Here is a 19,495-nt window from a genome sequence, read left to right as displayed (position 1 = left end):
ATTAGTGGAGTTGGGAGAACGGTAGAGACAACAGATGAATTTTACACAATGAGGTAGAGAGATTTTAAGCCAGAGAAGATCAAAGAGAGGAGATTCCAAATTGCCAAGTCTCTGACAGGGAATATCAGAACGGACATATGCACAAGTACCACCTTTGAGGCGAAAGGAATCATACAGCAAATAATTTGGACATCTGAGATGAGCAGTAGTTGAATCAACTGATAACTGAGATTCAGTCAGAAAAAGTACATGGGGTTTGGAAGACTGCAAGTGGAAATGGACATCGTTGAGATTAGAATTGAGACCACGTATATTTGTGAAATGAATTAGGAAGTCCTTGGGAGGTTTAGATCTTTTCGCAGATAAGCTTGCTCTATTATTTTGACAATTCATGGTGTATTCAATAGCAAGAAAAAGTGGGTGGGACATGCCGTATGAAGTAATGAAATTTTTGGATATGGCGTACATGTGGTAAGAATATACCCAGATCCAGATCCTTGACATAACGTGGCCTCGACAATGCTCCCCGCATACACACTACTCGGACTCCCTCCAGTCACTCTCTGGCAGAGTAGAGGTAGCAAGATTATACACTAGCTGATCCGGAAGCTTCCTAGAGAGTTACCAATAGGTTCGGTCCGGTGTACTAACTAGCGGCCGGCCTGCGAACACCGTTTTAGAGCTGTACCCTCGAAATGTAAGGAATATTGGATCTCGCCACGACATTCATCATAACCTCAAAAATCATCAATCATACTGCATGATGGAAGAGATAGGGAAGGGTTGGCCGGAACTTAGCTCTAGAGACATGGGTTCCACCACTTCAAGCCTCCAATAAGCAAAGTGGTGGTATTTCACCGGTTGATGAGAGTCATCTACCACCTAGTACTGCCTGGTAACATAGAGGGGTGGCGTTCCTCCATGTGGTGTGGGCGCCACACCTCGACCCCTGCTTACGTTGGTTCACACCTGGGTGGTCACTCACCATGTACTTGTGCATGAAGGTTATACCCAGGATTACTAACAGTCCCACCATCGTGAAGATGCAAGCAGAGGATTTGGCTGTCATAGACCGTCCGGACTTCGCCGAAATTGGGTCCACTTTGACTTGAGTGTCACCCGAATATCAGTTCCATCAGCGTTTTAGACTCCCAGGTAGCAAGAACAGCTTGTCTGGCATATCTGAGAGAATGTCTGTGACAACCTCAAGGACGAATGTCTGTGACAACCTCAAGGACCTGGTGACTCTATTGTCAGGCAAATGGGGAACGTATTGTGCAAAAAGGATAGGTGAAACGGGGACCAGGTTATGTCTGCCTGGGGCAAAGGTTGATGACATTTTAGAGCAGATATCATCTTTTAAGAGTACAAAAGGTGATTGTACATGTTGGCACTAATAATATTAAGAGTAGGAGACCAACCGAATTACTTAACAAGTACAGATCACTGTTGAAAAACAGCCACGAATTAGGGTTGAATTTGAAAGTATCTGTAATTCTGCCCAGACACGATAGGAGGGAGTAAATGATGAGAGCCTTGTTGATCAATTCGGCCCTGAAGAGATTGTGCAAGGCTCAATGGGTAGAATTTTTTTCAGCCTGGTCTGTGCTTGTTAACAGGATAAATACGGAGGATGCGGAAAGGTCAGGGAATGACCACCGCATTTTCTGAAGCACTATGGCCTTAGTTGCTAATGCTCCAAATAACTAACTAACTGCTTGTTAACAGGAGAGACTGCTTCTACAGGGATGCGATCTTAAATAGAAAGAGTGCAAGAATATTTTCTGATGCTATCAAGGCAGTGTTAGGTGGGTCGGAAAACTGCTGGCTTGGGGGGGGGGATACACGGACTAATAGATTAACACTAGCTGCTGGCAGAGGTGAAAGTGGTTCTTACACTGCTTTTATTGGAATGAGCAGTATCCTGGAAAACAAGATGCAGGGGAATTTGGAGACTGCTGGGAGTCATTGAAGTACACGTGAACACACGGGCTGTGTTAGGGTAGCTAAGAATAGAAACAGGTGCATGTACAGCAATGCTAGTAGTTTGGTAAATAAATTTGATAAATTTGAGGTGTTGGTCAAAATATCAAAGGCAGATATTGTTGGGATATCAGAGATGTGGTGTCACACAAATATAAGGAATGCAGAAATGGAATTTGGGGAGTACAATGTGTACAGGAAGGGAGGAGGGGTTATGCTATTAGTTAAGAAACACATAAAATTCAAGGAATTACAACCAGTCGACATGGCTGGACAGTTTGGTGTGACATAAGCACTGGAAAATCAAAATTGAGAGTAGGTGTATGTTATAGGCCTAATGAATCTGATGAGTATAATAAACAAATGTACAGGGAAATAGAGTGGGCCAGTAAATCAGAGTCTTATAATGGGGGATTTTAATTTCCCAGATATTTACTGGAATTTGTGGTTTGGTCACTCGTGGATTTATTCGATGATTGTTTTCTACAGCAGCATGTTCGGGAGGCAAATAGAGGGAGTAATACTCTTGATCTGATTATCAGTAGTGATTCTTCATGCATTAAGAATCTGCAGATAAAGGAACCACTAGATGGCAGTGAACACATTGTGCTGAAGTGAGATTTACTCAAAGAGGTAACTATCATCAGGGGTAAAGGGAAAGGTTTTTGCTTTCGTAAAGGCGACTGCGGTGGTCTGAGACAGTATTTAAATTCTATCCAGTGGAACCAACTGATGTTACCAACAGCAAATTCAAAGTGGGTAGCATTCAAAGAATTAATCTTGGAAGCTACTAGGCTTTGCACTCAAACTAAGAAATATTGTTCAAGATTTAGGCCTAAATGTGTCTCAGATGATCTAATGAGACTTGTTGCAGGGAAGAAAAATGCATGGGACACATAAATTATCAGGAGACACAGATGCCTATGATAGATATAAGCTGGTATATAACCAAGTCACAAAGGAGGTTAGGCAGGCGAGAAATCTTTGGCAAAGGATGCAAAGAAAAACAGCAAAGGGTTCTTTATTTATGTAAACTCTAGAAGAAAAGGGGATGAATCAGATTTGTCCACTGGATATCGATGGTTCAACTGTTGATGATCCTGCTCAGGTAGCTAACAAACTAAATGAGTATTTTGCATCTACATTCACGCATGAGGATTTATTCAGGGAGGAAAATGCCAGTGGTGAATTAAACTCTGGCAGTGAGCTACATGATTTTGTAATAACTGAGAGGAAGGTGGAGGAGAAATTGTTGAAGATATACATAAGAAAGGCACCCAGGGTCGAAGGGATCTATCTAGTTATATTAAAGAAGGCAGAAAAGGAAGCAAGCAAACCCTTAGCCATAATTATGAGAGCTTCCTTTGACTCAGGGGAGGTATCCATGGACTGGAGATGTGCAAATGTGAACCCAATTCACAAAGGAGGATCAAATGGCAACACAAGTAATTACAGACCTGTTATTTTAACTTCTGTTCCAGGGAAATTAATAGAGGCCCTGGTTAAAGAAGCACTGCAGGATCAACTAGAGAAGGCTTCAGTTATAGCTCGGACACAGCATGAAGCCTTGTCTGACCAATTTGATTGGATATTACAATGTGGTCACAAAGGAAGTGGATGCAAAAAATAATTTTTTTAAATCATATATTTGGATGTTAGAAAGGCCTTTGATACTGTTGCACATGGAAGACTGCTGCACAAATTGGAGCAGTGTGGCATTGGAGGAAAATTGCTGCTATGGATAAAGGGATAGTTGAGTGGGAGAAGACTGCTGCAAGTGGTAATCAATGGACACTGCTTTTCGTGGAGTTTGTTTGTTTGTTATTTGATTTTTAGGAGCATTAGCAACTAAGGCCATATTGCTCCCGGAATATGCGGTGGTCATTCCCTGACCTTTCTGCACCTCCGTATTTGGTGGTGATGGGCTCGAGGTAATCCCTCAGGGTTCAGTGTTGGGTCCATTGTTGTTTTCTGTATTTATAAATGGTACTGATGGTGGTATATCAGGCTTAATGTCCAAGTTTGCAGAAGACTACAAAGGTTGGCAGGGTTGTAAAGGACACTAATGAGAGTATGCTGCTGCAACAGGATCTAGAAAAGTTGAGCAGGTGGGCTGAGAGGTGACAACTGATGAGGTGACAGATGTAAAGTACTGCATATGGGAAGCAGCAATCCCAGAGTAACATATCAACTGTGAGGTACTACTGATGGTGGTAGAGAATGAAAGGTACCTGGGGGTAATTGTGCAGGCAGATATGAAGTTTTCTGAGCAGTGCATGTGGTCTGCAAGAGTAGCTCATAGTGTCTTGTCAATGATATACAGTAATTTTTCTAGCAGGGATAAGGAGATGATTATCCCCTTGTATATGGCAATGGACAGGCCACACCTTGAGTACTGTATAAGAAAAAACAGAGAAAGGCAACAAGATAAGTGAATGGAACAAAGGGTTGCTCTTATGAGGAAAGGCTTAAATTTTTCAAATTACAGTGTCGGATGCTAGGCACCTGCTAGGTGATCTGATAGAGGTGTATAAAGCCTTGAATGGTTTGAGCATGCTCAATGCTGATGGGATTCTTCCTCTTGCTCAGAATAATCGCCTGAGAGGGCATAAATTCAAATTGAGGAAAGACAGTTGTAGGATAGATGTGTGGAAGTTTGCCTTTAGCCAGCGTATGGTTGATTGCTGGAACAAACTTCCAGCACTGAGTGAAATTAAATTTTTTGGGTTTTTTGTTTTTTTTTTTGGCTGATGCTATATAAGCTTGCTTTCTTGCATCATGTGCCTTTACTAATGCTAAACTTAATGATTCCTTTCTAATTAAAACTGTATCCACTGGGATTCCTCAGGATGCCCCCCTTTCTTCCTGTCTCTTTTCCACTTTAATTCAACCTTTACTGCTTATGCAAGTTCTCCCTCATCTCTTATGTTGATATTAAAATCTGGATTGTCTCCACTTAATCCAAGGAGGCACAGTGGAACTGTTAACATATTAATGTTGCTATCACATCATCATCATTATCCATTTTCAATCCACTGCAGGATGAAGGCCTCTCCAGCAACTTTCCAGTTCCTTCTATTTTGAGCACTGTACCCACAAACTCATGAATTTCATCTATCCATCTCCGCCTTTGTCTTCCAGGATTTCTTCTAGCTCGTCTTGGGTAACATTATGTTATTTTTTTAGTCCATCTGTCATCATGTCTTCGAGCTATGTGTCCTACCCAAGACCATTTTAGTTCTTTAGTTTTGATAAGAATGTCCTTTACTTGAGTTTTCTGCCCAATCCATGTGTTTCTCTTCTTATCTAACAGTCTGATTCCCAATATAATTCGTTCCATTCTTCGCTGTGCAGTTCTCAGCTTCTCTTCCATTCTTTTGGTGAGTGCCCAAGTTTCACTTCCATAAGTCATGGTGGGGAGTATACATTGGTTCATTATTTTACATTTCAGACAAACTGGGATATTGCTCTTCAGTATGTGACTATATTTCCTTAATGCTATCCATCCAAAATTTATTCTTCTCTTGACTTCCAGCCATTTATCATTATTACAGCTAATAACTTGTCCCAGATAAGTATATGACTCCACCTTTTCAATTACTGCTCCTTCAATCATTATTTCCCTTTCTGTGGCATACTTGTTCATCATTACTTTTGTTTTAGCCATATTCATCTTTAGTCCTATTTTTTTTTTTTTTTTTTTTATGTGAACCCCAAACACGAGAGGTATTAGAACCTACAGTACTTAGTACCGTGCTTGGGTTGGAGGTTGAGAAGACGAAAGAAGATATTTCTTGACATTGGACTTGAACTTCTGTAGATTGTAATTTTCAGGAAATACGTATGAAGGAAGGTTGTTCCAGAAAACGGCAGTTGAATGAATAAATGAGGAAGATGAAAAGTTGGTTCTGTGGGTTTGAAGTTGGACAGTAAATGGATGTTGGCTGGTGGCGGCACGTGTTCGGACTGTTTTGAAAGAGAGAGTGGGAATTATAGAAGCCAATTCAGAAGAACAGTGCCCATGGAAGTATCTGTACAAGAGGCATGCAGCAGAAACAGTGCATCTATGAGAAAGCGAGTGGAGAGACTCTGTTAGAGATGAATCATTAATTAACCTAATTGCCCTCTTCTGAATGGAATCAAGAAGCCTGAGAGAGGTTTTGGGGACACCACCCCAGATGTGGGAACAATATTCCATGGCAAGGCGGATTTGCGATTTATACAGAGTGAGCAGCTGTTTGGAAGAAAAGTAACGCCGAGAGCGAAAGAGAAAACCAAGTTTTTTAGATGCAGAGGAAGCAATATTTGTAATGTGCTTGTGCCAAGAGAGATTAGAAGTCAGGGTAATTCCCAAAAGAGATATATCATTTTGCCTAGAAATCGGAGTGTCACTAAAGATAAGCATAGGAGCAGAAGAATCCTTTTGCGAGATATAAGACAAGACTGAGTTTTAGAAGGGTTGAAATCAACTAAGTTGTCTTTGCCCCACTGGAGAATTACCTGAAGATCGGCATTTAAGGAATTGCTAGCAGATTTTCGAAAAGTTGAAGCTGTTTGAGCAGGACAAGGTTTCTCGAAATGGAAAGTTGAATGCAATGTGCTATCATTGGCAAAACTATGGATAGAATTTCCAGTCAATGGAAGAAGGTCATTGATATACAAGAGGAAAAGAGTGGGGGAAAGAACTGAACCTTGGGGGATACCGGCATTAGTGGAGAAGTTAGAAGACAGAGAGCCATCTACCATCACCCTCAGTGAGCGATCAGAGAGAAAACTGGATAACCAATTACTAAAAACAGTTGGCAAACCATAAGAATGAAGCTTGTTTAGAAGACCTTTATGCCAAACACGATCAAAAGCCTTTGAGATGTCAAGAGCAACTACTTGTGTTTCAGCGAACCTTTCCATTGAATTAGTCCATAAATGGGTAACATAAGTCAGAATATCACCAGTGGATCGAAACTGACGTAATCCATACTGGCGATCGTTGATCAGACGGAAGGTTTTCTAGGTAGTTTAAGATTTGGTGGTTAATTGATTTCTCCATTACTTTAGAAAGAGTAGACGTAATTGCAATGGGACGATAATTGGATGGGAGGGATTTGTCACCCTTTTTAGGAACTGGCTGGATATGAGCAAATTTCCAAGCAGAAGGAAAAACACCTTTGGAATAAGAAAGTGAAAAAAGGCGGCAAAGAATAGGAGGAAGTTCAGGATCACAGGTTTTGAGAACAAGTAGAGAAATACCATCAGGACCTGGAGCTTTCTTAGCATGAAGATTCATCAAAATTCTTCTGATATCCTTTTGACGGAAGACCACAGGAGGCATTGAATGGAGTGTGTTGGTAAAACACCTCCCACCATTCCCAACACACTCCATTCAATGCCTCCTGTGACGGAAGACCACAGGAGGCATTGAATGGAGTGTGTTGGGAATGGTGGGAGGTGTTTTACCAAGATCATTAATACATGAGCTGGAAGGAAAATGAGATGCTAGCAGGTCAGCTTTATCCTTGGCTGAAGTGACAACAGAACCATCTTGTTTGGACAGAGGTGGGAGCAGTGATGGGCAAAAGTTGCGGCCAATAGCTTTGGCATGAGACCAGAATGCTCGGCTACCATTAGGGCAAGCAGCAAGTTTTCTACTCTTAGCCTGTTCAAACTCTAGTTTGGACTGATTAATTGCATATTAATCGTAATGAGAAACAAGACAATTACGATATGCAACATTCTTCTCTTGGACAGCCTTAGCACCTTTATTGGAAAACCAAGGTTTAGATAAAGGACGAGATTTTAAAGTGGATTGTGGCATAAAGGATTCCATTCCTGCAAGAATAATTTCACTGACACGATCTGAGCAAACGTTGACATCTGAAGTTTTGAAACAGTAATCCGACCAAGGAAAAGAAGATAAGAAGTCTCGCAGGTCATCCCATTTTGCATTCTTGTAATGCCAAATAACACGAGGTTGGGAATAGCCATGAGATAAAGGTTCCATTAGAGAAGAGACAATCACCAAGTTGTGATCTGAAGTGCCTAAAGGACCTCTCACTTCGACCGTGTACTTAGAAGGGTTGTTTGTGAGAAAAAGATCAAGCATATTGTCTGTATGATTAGGATTGTCCGGTATTCTTGTAGGTAAATGAACAATCTGTGCTAGGTCATTAGTAATTGCAAAAGCCTCAGCATCTCGACCTGCTGGGTCGGTGTGACTAGAAAACGGAAGCCAGCTGGAGTTGTGAACATTAAAATCATCCTTACTAACTGTGCATAACTGATTAAGATTTTCCTCTAATTCTTTGGGATCATGGCTTATGACCACAATGTCATCTGCAAATCGTAAATGGTTTAGGTACTCTCCATTCACATTGACTCCTTTCTGCGACCAGTCTAATCTTCTGAAAGCTTCTTCAAATGCAGCAGTAAACAGCTTCGGAGATATTGTGTCTCCTTGTCGCACTCCTTTCTCGATTTTAAATTTCCTAATGTCTTTGTCTAATCTAGTCTAATAAAGGAGATAGCACTCTCATATATTTTCTTCAAAATCATAATATGTGGGGTATCTATGCGTTGTCTTTCTAGTGCCCGAAACATTGCCTTATGCTGTATGGAGTCAAATGCCTTTTCATAATCCACAAATGCCAGGCATAATGGTGTTTTATATTCATTTGCTTTCTCCATTAGCTGTGATATTACGTGAAGGTGATCCATAGTTGAGAATTCTGTCCTAAAGTCAGCTTGCTCTTTCGGTTGATTCTCATCAAGTATTCTTTCTAATCTGTTAGTAATGACCCTTGTGAACAACTTGTAGATGTGGGATAACAAGCTAATTGGTCTATAATTTCCAATTTCTGATTTATCTCCTTTTTTATGCTGCAAAACTATTATTGCATTATTCCACTCCTTAGGCATCACACCTTTTCTAATGCATTTTGTGAAGAGTCTTGCCAGTTTTTGTGTCATGTCTCATTCCTCCCAATTTTAACAACTCTACAGTAACTTCATCTTCCCCTGGAGCTTTCTGATTCTTCATTTTCTTCAATGCATGTTCTACCTCATCAGGAAGAATATTGGGTATGTCATACGTGTTACTAATTTGCAATCCATCTTTGCCACTGCTGACATCATTCACTCACTCCTTGTGTAATTCTTTATAGTAGTCTTCTGCTATTTGAATTATGCCCTCTCTGCTGTTTATAAGTACACCATTGCTATTCTTCAGTTTCAGTATCATTTGTCTTTCTGTATTACTGCTCATGGCTGCTGATTTAAATCCTTTGTTTTCCCTTAATGCTTGTTCTACTTTTCTTGTGTTAAATCTTCTTATGTCTTCTCTGAGTCTCTTTCTAATGGCTTTGCATTACTCAGTATACTCAATTTTCTCCCTGTCAGTGTTTTTCTTGCTCTTCATTTGTTGTCTTCGGTTCATCATGACAAGTGTTTCTTGACTAATTTTTTCTTCTTTGGATTTCTGTTTCCCTATAGGTTTCTTGATCTTTATCACTTTCAGAAAATTGTAATATTTCTCGTCGATGTCTTTGTCCTGAGCAGTCTGCAGAAGCTCAAACTTGTTCTTAAGTTCCAGTACATACGGCTTTTTCTCCTCTTCTGTTATCTCAAAGACCTTTGTATTATTTACTCGAGTCAGTTTTTTCCTTTCCTTTCCTACCTCTATATCAAGTGTACATCTTACCATTCTGTGATCACTTCCAACATTTATCTTATTCAGGACGGTAACATCATTCACAATATATCTTCTGTTAGTGAGGATGAAGTAGATTTCATTAGTTGTTAATGCATTTGGACTCTTCCATGTCCACTTTCTGTTCACCCTTTTCTTGAAAAAAGTGTTCATTACTGACAGTCCTTGAGATTCTGCAAATTCCACAAGTCTTTCACCTCTTTCATTTCTTTCACCAATTCCAAAATTTCGTATAGTTCCCCTTTCTGTGCTGTTTTGTCTTTTTCCAACCTTAGCATTGAAGTCCCCCATAATAATAGTGTAGTGGGTTTTCTGCTCATCTAGAAGACTCAATTTCAGTGTACATTTCTTCAATGTCTTCATCATCATGGCTTGATGTTGGTGCATATATCATTATAACCTTTAGCTTGTATCTCTTAGAAATCTTGAGTATTAGTCTTGACACCCTTGGTGATGTGCTTTTGAATTCCAAAATGTTGTTTTTAAAATCTTTATGGACCAGAAACCCAACTCCACCTTCACTCCTTTCACTGTTTCCATTGGTGTACAGCAGATTTCCACTTGATAAACTTATAAGTGATTCATTTCTTCTTCTTGTTTCAGCCAAACCGATGATATTCCATTGCTATCACAGTGGTCATTATTTTATTCTTTCTGATCTTCATACTAATCCTGATAAGTGTGCCCATATTTCATTCTCCATGAAACCATTCATTTTAATCTAACCTTTCTCATGGAAACTGAGTCTGCTAAGTCAGTTGTGTTTTATAAATATGTAGGGGCACTCTTGGATACTAAACTTATCTTTTGCTCTCATTAACCCTCCTAGTAATATGTAGGTATCAAGACAACAGTTTATTCATTCTATCTAGTCTTCCACTATATAAAATCATCTTCCTATATAAAAGCCTATCTTCCTTCTTCAGTGTTATATGCATTGGCACCTTCTAACATTAAGAGTCTCTTTGCTGTAGAACATAAGCTATTAACTTGGGAAAACTGGTCATCAATGTACCATCTCTTGTACCACAATGGCAAGATTTAAATTGGGTCCCACTCAGGAAATTGTACATGCACTGCCTAAACTCTTTTTGAATGCTTGGTAGGCCCCTTCTATTCAGGATAAGCATGACTGGCATATTTGCTCTTTTTCAGGAGTACTAGATAGAAACCTTCATTAATTCCTCTCTACAATCAAATCTTCCTTGATAGGGTCATTCTTTTTCCTTCTCTGAAATTGATATAGCAATTTAATGTGGCTAAATCAATTTGAGAGAATTGAGCTGTTAATGCTGTCCTATGCCTTAAATCGGTGTGTGTGTATGTGTGTGTTTTTCTGCTTGTGTATTTTTTAATATTTAACTCAATGTGAATACCACCCATTTTTGTTATTTTTGTACTTATGTAATCTCCTGTAAACCCTTTTGGCCTCAACTGTAATGATATATTGTCACCAAAGGTTGTCTATATTGTCTACCACAACAGATATAATGGATATTTATATATTTATTCTTCATTCACATTAGTTTCCATAGAAATATTTTATCAGTTTTATTTTGTTGCATGTGAATGATTTATATTGAGCAAGAATGCTCTTTACACTTTTGTTCTGTTGTTGGACTCTACCATTGTGCAAAGTTTCATGATTTTTGCAACTCACATCCTTTATCCTTAAAATGATGTGAATTTTTAAACAACTCTCTCTCTTCTTGATAGAATCAAGTAGATTCACTACTTTCATTAAGGAGTTCCTTAGAAAAAACAAAAGCCCAGATGCAAAGAGAAATAATTAATAAAGAATCTCAGCTTGAAAGATTAAAAGTTACTAAGGTAAGAAGGTTACCATCACTACAAAGGTTAATTTTCTTTAACTGAAATAATTGTTTAATTGTTTTGTTCTGGTTATGTAACATAAAAGTAATCTTAGCGATACTAAACTTTATGGTAATCTGCTGTAGTAATCCCAGCTATACTAAACTTTATGGTTGGTTCTACTGTGCACCACTTTATCTACAAAAGTAGTTCTTGGTTTACTCCTTATATATACAGGGTGTCTCAAAAATACACGGCATAACTTCAGGAATGAGTTCCTCATATGTAGACAATAAAAATATTTTATATCAACATAGTTCCGGAAATGCTTGGTTTCCGAGTTTCCGGAAATGCTTGGTTTCCGAGTTTTGTAGGTCTGTCTATGACACTTAACTGTTCACATCACTTTATAGTAATTGATCAAAATGTCCACCTTCTGCCTAAATACAGGCCTCACATCGAAGTCTCATGGACTCGCGAAGACGATGCCAAATTCCTGGCATGTTTCGTATTGTCTCACAACCTGCCACAATTCGATTGTGGAGAGTTTCCACATCAGCTACCAGAGTCGAATACGCCAATGACTAAATGGCCCCACAAGAAGAAATCTAGTGGGTTTAAATCAGTGAGCGTGGAGGCCAGGCAGTTGGTCCACCTCTACCTATCCACTGACCAGGAAGCCTTTGATTCAGGTAATTGCTGGCTAGGTGGCTGAAATGTGTGGGAGCGCCATCGTGCATGAAGTGTGCTTGTTGACGAATGATCAGTGGCATGTCGTCCAAGAAATCAGGCATGTTGTTTTCCAGAAAGTTTCTGTACACCTGCCCTGTGAGTTTGTTTGGAATTACATGGGGCCCAAATAACTTATCACCAAAAACACCTGCCCAGATGTTGAGGCTGAACTGCTGTTGGTGATGCGATGGAAGAATTGCATGTGGGTTTTCCTCAGCCCATACATGCTGATTGTGAAAGTTTTGGGTTCTGTCTCGTGTGAACTGTGCTTCATCTGTGAATATCACTAAGGCAGGAAAGTGAGGAGCTGTACCACATTGCTGCAAGAACCACTGGCAGAACATTACTTGCGCAGGGTAATCTGCTGGTGACAAGGCCTGTACCCGTTGCAGATGGTAAGGATACAGTTGGTGTTCTCGCAACACTCTCCAAATAGTCGAACATTTAACAGCCGGTTGCATTGCTATTCTGTGTGTGCTGATTCCAGAGGCCTCCGTAGCCAGGTGGGCAGGAGCAGCAGTGCGTAGCACGCACTTCTTGATGAGACTGGGGTTCGAGCCCATGACCACAAAATACGGAGGATGTGGAAAGGTCAGGGAATGACCACCGCATATCCCCGGAGCAATATGGCCTTAGTTGCTAATGCTCCTAAAAACCCAAACAACAACAGCTGATTCCAGGAGTGGCATGCACAACATCCAAAAGCTCCTCCTCTACTTCAGGAGTCATATATCTTGGTCATTCTCTGTCGGCAGCATGAGGTGTAAAGGTCCCATATTCACTAAGGTGGCAGTAGATACCTTCAAACATTTTCCTTTCTGGACATCTTCGTTCTGGAACCTTTCGTGGTACAAATGACGAGCCTCCAGAGCATTGCCGTCTGCCAAACAATACATAAAGTGCATATCCGCTTGCTCCTGATTTGAGTACATGGTTGGAATGGAAAACTACCAGATTCTGTCAGTACCGATAATGGTCCTGCTGATGCTTAGCTGGTTAGATCTCCTTTAATAATATATAAACTCAAATCCTCAAGAAGTGAAATTTTTCCTCGGCCTGCAGACAAAATTAAGTGCTTTCTTTCTTTCTTTTATGCATTTATATATTATCATTTTTTTTTTTCTGTTTACTAATTTATTTTTTTTTTTTTTAGCAGCACCACTTTTCTTCTTTTATGTATTTATTTATTATTATAATTTCTTGTTTTTTTTTTATTTATTAGTAGCATCACTTTATTTATGCATTTATATATTATCATATTTTTTTTTTGTTTACTAATTTATTTGGCTTTTTTTTTTTTTAGTAGCACCACTACCTTCCATTTTACTTATATTTATTATTATTTTATTTAATTTATTTATTTTATTTTATTTTTTATATATTTATTTATTTTATTTTATTATTTTATATTTTTTATGTATTTTTTTATTTATTTATTTTTTTTATTTATTTTATTTTATTTATTTTTATTATTTATTTATTTATTTTTATTTATTTTTTATTTATTTTATTTTATTTATTTTTATTTATTTATTTATTTTTATTATTTATTTATTTATTTTTATAAATGTTTTATTTTAATAGTTTCGGTTCCAAATCCAGCACCGTGGGTGATCGTTTTTTTTTTTTTTTTTTTTCCCCTCTGGAATGGGCTCCCAGAGGATCCTGGCCTACCTTCTGACAACATTAGGTGGGTCAGAGTCTCTCTTGAGACAGTACGTGCTTTACATGGACTGGGCCACCTTCCCGTGGTGTGGACGAGTACCCAGAATCATCTGTCCAGGTGACTGATGCTTCTGGGTAGCCAAGCGGCCAGAACAGAACAACAGAACACACGCATAATACACACAAACCGACGTCACACACATATCTGGCCCATTTGTAGTGTTTCTGTTCTTCACAGAGATACGAGGCGGAGTTGAACAAACGTTCCAGGAGCCGCCCTTTACATATACACATGTCCTCAGTACCGGTTAATAACAATTCGGGGAACCAAGCATTTCCGGAACTAAGTTCATATAAAATATTTTTATTTTCTACATATGAGGAACTCATTCCTGAAGTTATGCCATGTATTTTTGAGACACCCTGTATATCTATAGTGTGTGTGTGTGTGTGTGTGTGTGTGTGTGTGTGTGTGTGTGTGTGTGTGTGTGTGTGCAAAACACTCTTTGTGGCAGATTGTGAGAATACTTACTCTCACTTCTGTCACATAGAATAGAAAGTTAAACTGGTTGAAATTCTCATAAGATTAAGTACACATTATTAAGCAGAGGCACTATTATGTGCAAGCATGTAATACATGTATGATTGGTGCCACAAGTTTTCCAAAGGCAATGAAAATTGCCAGTCTACTGCATGCTTGTGCAGCTGACATATGTCATAGATGTGAGCATTTGTTGCATGAAGGAACTGGTTTTGGAAAACAGATGAATTGTGGTCCATGATATCACATTGAAACTGTGCATAAAATGTTGGAAGTGTAAAGGCAATTATTCATGGACCACATCAAGAAAGTTTGTGAACGGTGTGTGTCAAAGATGCTAATGTTCTACTAGAAGGCACATGTTAATTCTCTTTCTGCCAAACATCTGAACAGGTTTTAACTGGTTTGTGACAGGAAAGGTGCACTGATTCACTATAGAATGAAATTGGTCCAGCATGTCACCACAAAGCATGTCACCACATAGCTTTCAGCTGATATGATCATGGTAAGTGGCCAAAATTAGCATTAGCATTTGGAGAGGCATACGATGCAAGAAAGTAAGCTTATGCAGCATCAGCCAAAAGAAAAAAAAAAAAAAAAAAACCCTCCCATTTCACCCCTCCAATCGTTCCAAATGCTTGTCCAGCTCAGCCTTAAATTTATTTAGGCTATTAGCTTCCACAACAAAAGATGGAAGCCTGTTCCACCAATCAACTACCTGGTGACTAAAGGCAAATTTCACCACATCTATTCTACAACTACCTTTCCTCAATTTGAACTTGTGCCCCCTCAGGTTCTTAGTCTGAGCAAGAGGAAGAATTCCATCAGCATTCAGCTTGCTCAACCCATCCAAGGCCTTATACACCTCAGTCAGATCACCTCGCAGGTGCCTACTCTCCAGATGCTGCAATTTGCAGAACTTAAGCCTTTCTTGGTAAGAGCACCCCTTTGTTCCTCTCACAAATCTTGTTGCCCTTCTTTGTGCTCGTTCTAGAGCAACTCTACATTCTTCCTAAAATGAGGTCTCCAGAATGAAAATTCATTCCTGTGATCACAATATACAGTCGAAAAGCGTTGTCAGCTTCAGGAAGGAAAATCATTTTGAATATTTTCGTTAGATTATTTTTAATATTTTTAATTGTGTTAAATTGATTTTAATTGTGTTAAATTTGGTTTTTAATTATTTTTTACCCTAATGTAAGTTTTCAATTTTTTCGTTTTAATTTCTGGAAAGTATCATACGGTAGTGTTCTACATACTATATTGAGGTAAACTCCTCTTATTATTTTACAAATTCTAGAGTTTACATAAGTAAAGGACTCTTTGCTGTTTTTCTTTGCATCCTTTGCCAAAGATTTCTCGTAATCTGCCTTCGCCTGCTTAACCTCCTTTGTGACTTGATTACAGACTATTTTATACCTGTCATAGGCTTCTGTGTCACCTGATACTTTATATGCATCCCATACATTTTTCTTCTCTGCTATGAGCCTCCTTAATTCATCTGACATCCATTTAGGCCTAAACCTTGAACAGTATTTCTTAGTTTTAATGAAAAGCATAGTAGCCTCCAAAATTAAGTCCCCGAAGGCTTCCCATTTAGAATTCAATGTTGGTAGCATCATCAGTTGCTCCCACTGTACAGAATTTAAAAACTGTCTGAGACCTCTGTAGTCACCTTTCCGAAAGCAAAAGCCCTTCCCCTTTAGCCTTGATGGTAGTTACATCTTTAAGTAATTCCCCACATCAGTACATTCTGATCGCTGTCACTCAGTGGTTCCTTTATCTGCAAATTCTTAATGCATGAATAATCACTGCTGATAATCAGATCAAGAGTATTACTCCCTCTGGTTGCCTCTCGAACATGTTGCTGTAGAAAACAGTCATCCAATAAATCCACAAAAGTCTTGGTAGTGTGTGAGTGACCACCTCACAAGTTCCAGTCGATATCCGGAAAGTTAAAATCCCCCATTATAAGACATTCTGATTTACTGGCCCACTCTATTTCTCTGCACAATTGCTCATTATACTCATCAGATTCATTAGGCCTATAACACATATCTACTCTCATTTTTCCTTTCCCAGTGTGAATCTTACACCAAACAGACTCAGCACTGCATTGTCCACCAACATCAATTGGATGCACTTCCTTAGATTTTATGCGTTTCTTAACTAACAGCATAACTCCTCCTCCCTTCCGGTCCTGTCTATCCTTTCTATATACATTTTACTCCCCAAATTCCAATTCTGCTCTGCTTTTATCTGTGTGAAATAATTTAGAAGGACTGATTCTTGTCAATATATGCAATAGTTAATACTCAGTATTACAGCAACTTGCTTTTCGTATATACAGCAGTTCACATGAAAATGTGAACTGCTGTATATACAACATTGGAGGGCAGAAATTCAAGACGGATGACAAACTCCAATGCAATGTCCTGAATTGGCTAAGCAGCCAGCTTACTCCTTTCTATGCTGCCAGCATCAAGGCCTTCCTTTGGTGATGGTAAAAATGTGTCAGTGTAGGTGCAAAGTATCTGTAAAAAGGGTAATGAGTTTGGTTATTCTGATATATATGTTGTGTTTTTTGTAAAAAACAAAACAAAAAAACAATCTAGGTCTTGGACCTTGTATATATAGGAAATCATGTGATACTACTTGGAAACCACCTACTGGTTATACAAGTAGGTGGAAACTTTTTTATAATTAGCACATTCAGTAAAAGCTTTGTTATGGCATACAAAGGATTAGGGTGTTCCAGTTATATGAATTTTCTGGTAATATGAGCATATCCCATCAAACTAGGGAAAACCAATAGATTAAAGTGGCAAAACCAGAATTTTGGATATGTACCAATGTAAACCATATTGTAACCAACAAGAATATACTTACCCCATTTAACACTCGAGATACATTCCTAGAAACAGGAGTGCTAACTGAATCAGTGCTATATGGCATCATTATAAGCATAGTTCCAATAAAACTGCATTTCCAAAATTGTAATTTATTGCTAATGACAAATGTATTAGAGGTTTATTGGGTTATTTAAACAGTAGTACAGATAATAAATGTGATTTAATAAATACATTTTGTATTGTCAAACAATAATAATGAAAGAAAAATTAAATACAGTAAATTAGTGTACACTGGTGCAGGGCACAATCCTCTCTCCCATGCTGCTATGTTCAGTGCTGTTCCAGCCTGAACATAGCATCATTGGGAGAGAAGATTGAAGTTACTAGTAGAGAGCTGAGCCAGGTTGTGGTACATCCTCGTTCTTGACAAAAGCTTCAAGGGTTGATTGGTGATCCTGAAGTATCTTCTGGAGCAGTTATTGTAGCAGGAGATCACATCATCAACAACTCTCTTTACTGCAATGCTGCCCCCAAAATCTGCATCATTTTTAGTGCAGAGATTCAGGGTACCCATTATATTATTGAAGCCCTCTGTGAAAACTCCTGTTGTGAGGTTTCTGTCAGGTACATCATCATCTGTGGAGTCATTGTCCTCGATGGAATGCTGCTGTTCCAATTCTGCCACTTCTTCATTTGCGAGGCTTATCTGGTGAGACTGGAGTAGCTCTTGCATGTTGTTAATTTCAACTTCATAAATTCTTAGTTGCTTGGCAAGCTCAGCAGTAGCATTGGCAACTGCTGCTTCATTCTCTTCCATCCCCTGAAGTTGTGACATGCCTCTAGCTTAGTTACTTTCAGATATTTTTCATACAATTGGTTGTCATTTCCTCCCAGACTGCAACATTAACAATGTTTCATCAAGAAACTTTTAATGTTGAAGGGCTTCCAGCAGTCCATGATTGACTGTTTATCTTTACTTTGTGTTACCAGTTCCTTAAAGATGCATTACAGGCAGTAAAGCTTGAAATGATATTTTGATCCCTTGATTGAATCAAAGTCATATTTGGCGGAAGGAACACCGCTTCTACAAGAAGTAAAGATCACAGGCTGTCCAAATTTTCTGGATGGCCAGGAGCATTGTCAAGCACCAATAACACTCTAGGCTCCAGTTCTGTTTCCTTGCAATAATGGTACACTGCTGTACAGAAATTGGAGATGAACCATTATTGGAAAATTTATCTTTTCAGCCAGGCTTTTTTGTTTGACTTCCAGATGATAGGAAGGTGCTCCTTACAATTTCCTTTCATCATTCAGGATGTCATTGAGTGGTAGATAAGCATGGACTTCAGCTTAAAATCTCCCAAAGCATTACCACTGAGCAAGAGCATAAACCCTGATGCATACTTCTCTTCTCCCCCCCCAGGGGCTCACATCTGGTGAGTATGGGCTTGGCACACCCAGGGTCCTGAGCTGGATATCATCATTCTTCTCTTTCTTGGTGATTCCTCTCTCTCTCTCTCTCTCTCTCTCTCTCTCTCTCAGGCACCTCAGTAGCCAGGTAGGAAGGAGCAGCAGTGCATAGCACACGCTTCTTGATTAGACCGGGGTTCGAGCCCGTCACCACCAAATACGGAGGATGCGGAAAGGTCAGGGAATGACCACCGCATATCCTGGAGCAATATGGCCTTAGTTGCTAATGCTCCTAAAAAAAAAAAAAAAAAAAAGGAACAAACAAACTTCTCTTCTCTGTAAATGAAAATGTGTAATGGCATGCATTTCCAATAAAGGCCAGTTTCATCCACACTGAAGACAAGCTGGGCAGGGGAGAAGTTATCATGCTCGGTGATTGCCATGAGCTTGTGAGTGAATTCAAGCACTTTTTGGTGGTTGGCTCTTGCTGCTTCACCACACAGCTTTTATGCTGTGCAAGTTGCTGTGATGAATATGTGTATAATATAGTATTGTATTTTTGTAAGGTCTTAATTTGATAGGTGACATTTTTGTGAGGGCTCTCAATTTGAACTTGTTGAACCAGTCACATTCGTCCACTAGATATAAATGGCATGGACTGTTGATGATCCTCATAAACTGATTAAATATTTTGCATTTAAATTTACAAGAAGTTTTTAGAGAATTGGTTAGAAGTCTGTCTTCTACTTATTGGGAATTAAATGATTTTGTAATAACAATAATATGGAAGAGAAATTG

The 19,495-nt window shown here is 39.0% G+C and overlaps 1 protein-coding gene across 1 annotated transcript in view; it reads left to right on the top strand.

Annotated features, from left to right (window-relative positions):
• The window catches only part of LOC150089562 (uncharacterized), a 206,655-nt gene that overhangs the window by 87,176 nt on the left and 99,984 nt on the right, over nt 1-19,495 (top strand). The window contains exon 8 of the mRNA XM_090390032.1: nt 11,402-11,515. Coding sequence (XP_090246158.1) covers nt 11,402-11,515 — 114 coding nt within the window. The remainder of the gene's footprint in view (nt 1-11,401; nt 11,516-19,495) is intronic.

This window comes from Mastigoproctus giganteus, chromosome 2 (genome assembly GCF_048544385.1).
Source record: "Mastigoproctus giganteus isolate SK-2022 chromosome 2, ASM4854438v1, whole genome shotgun sequence".
Classification (NCBI taxonomy): Eukaryota; Metazoa; Arthropoda; class Arachnida; order Uropygi; family Thelyphonidae; genus Mastigoproctus; species Mastigoproctus giganteus.
Note: the sequence above shows the minus strand (reverse complement) of the source record. Positions and strands in the feature narration are given on the sequence as shown.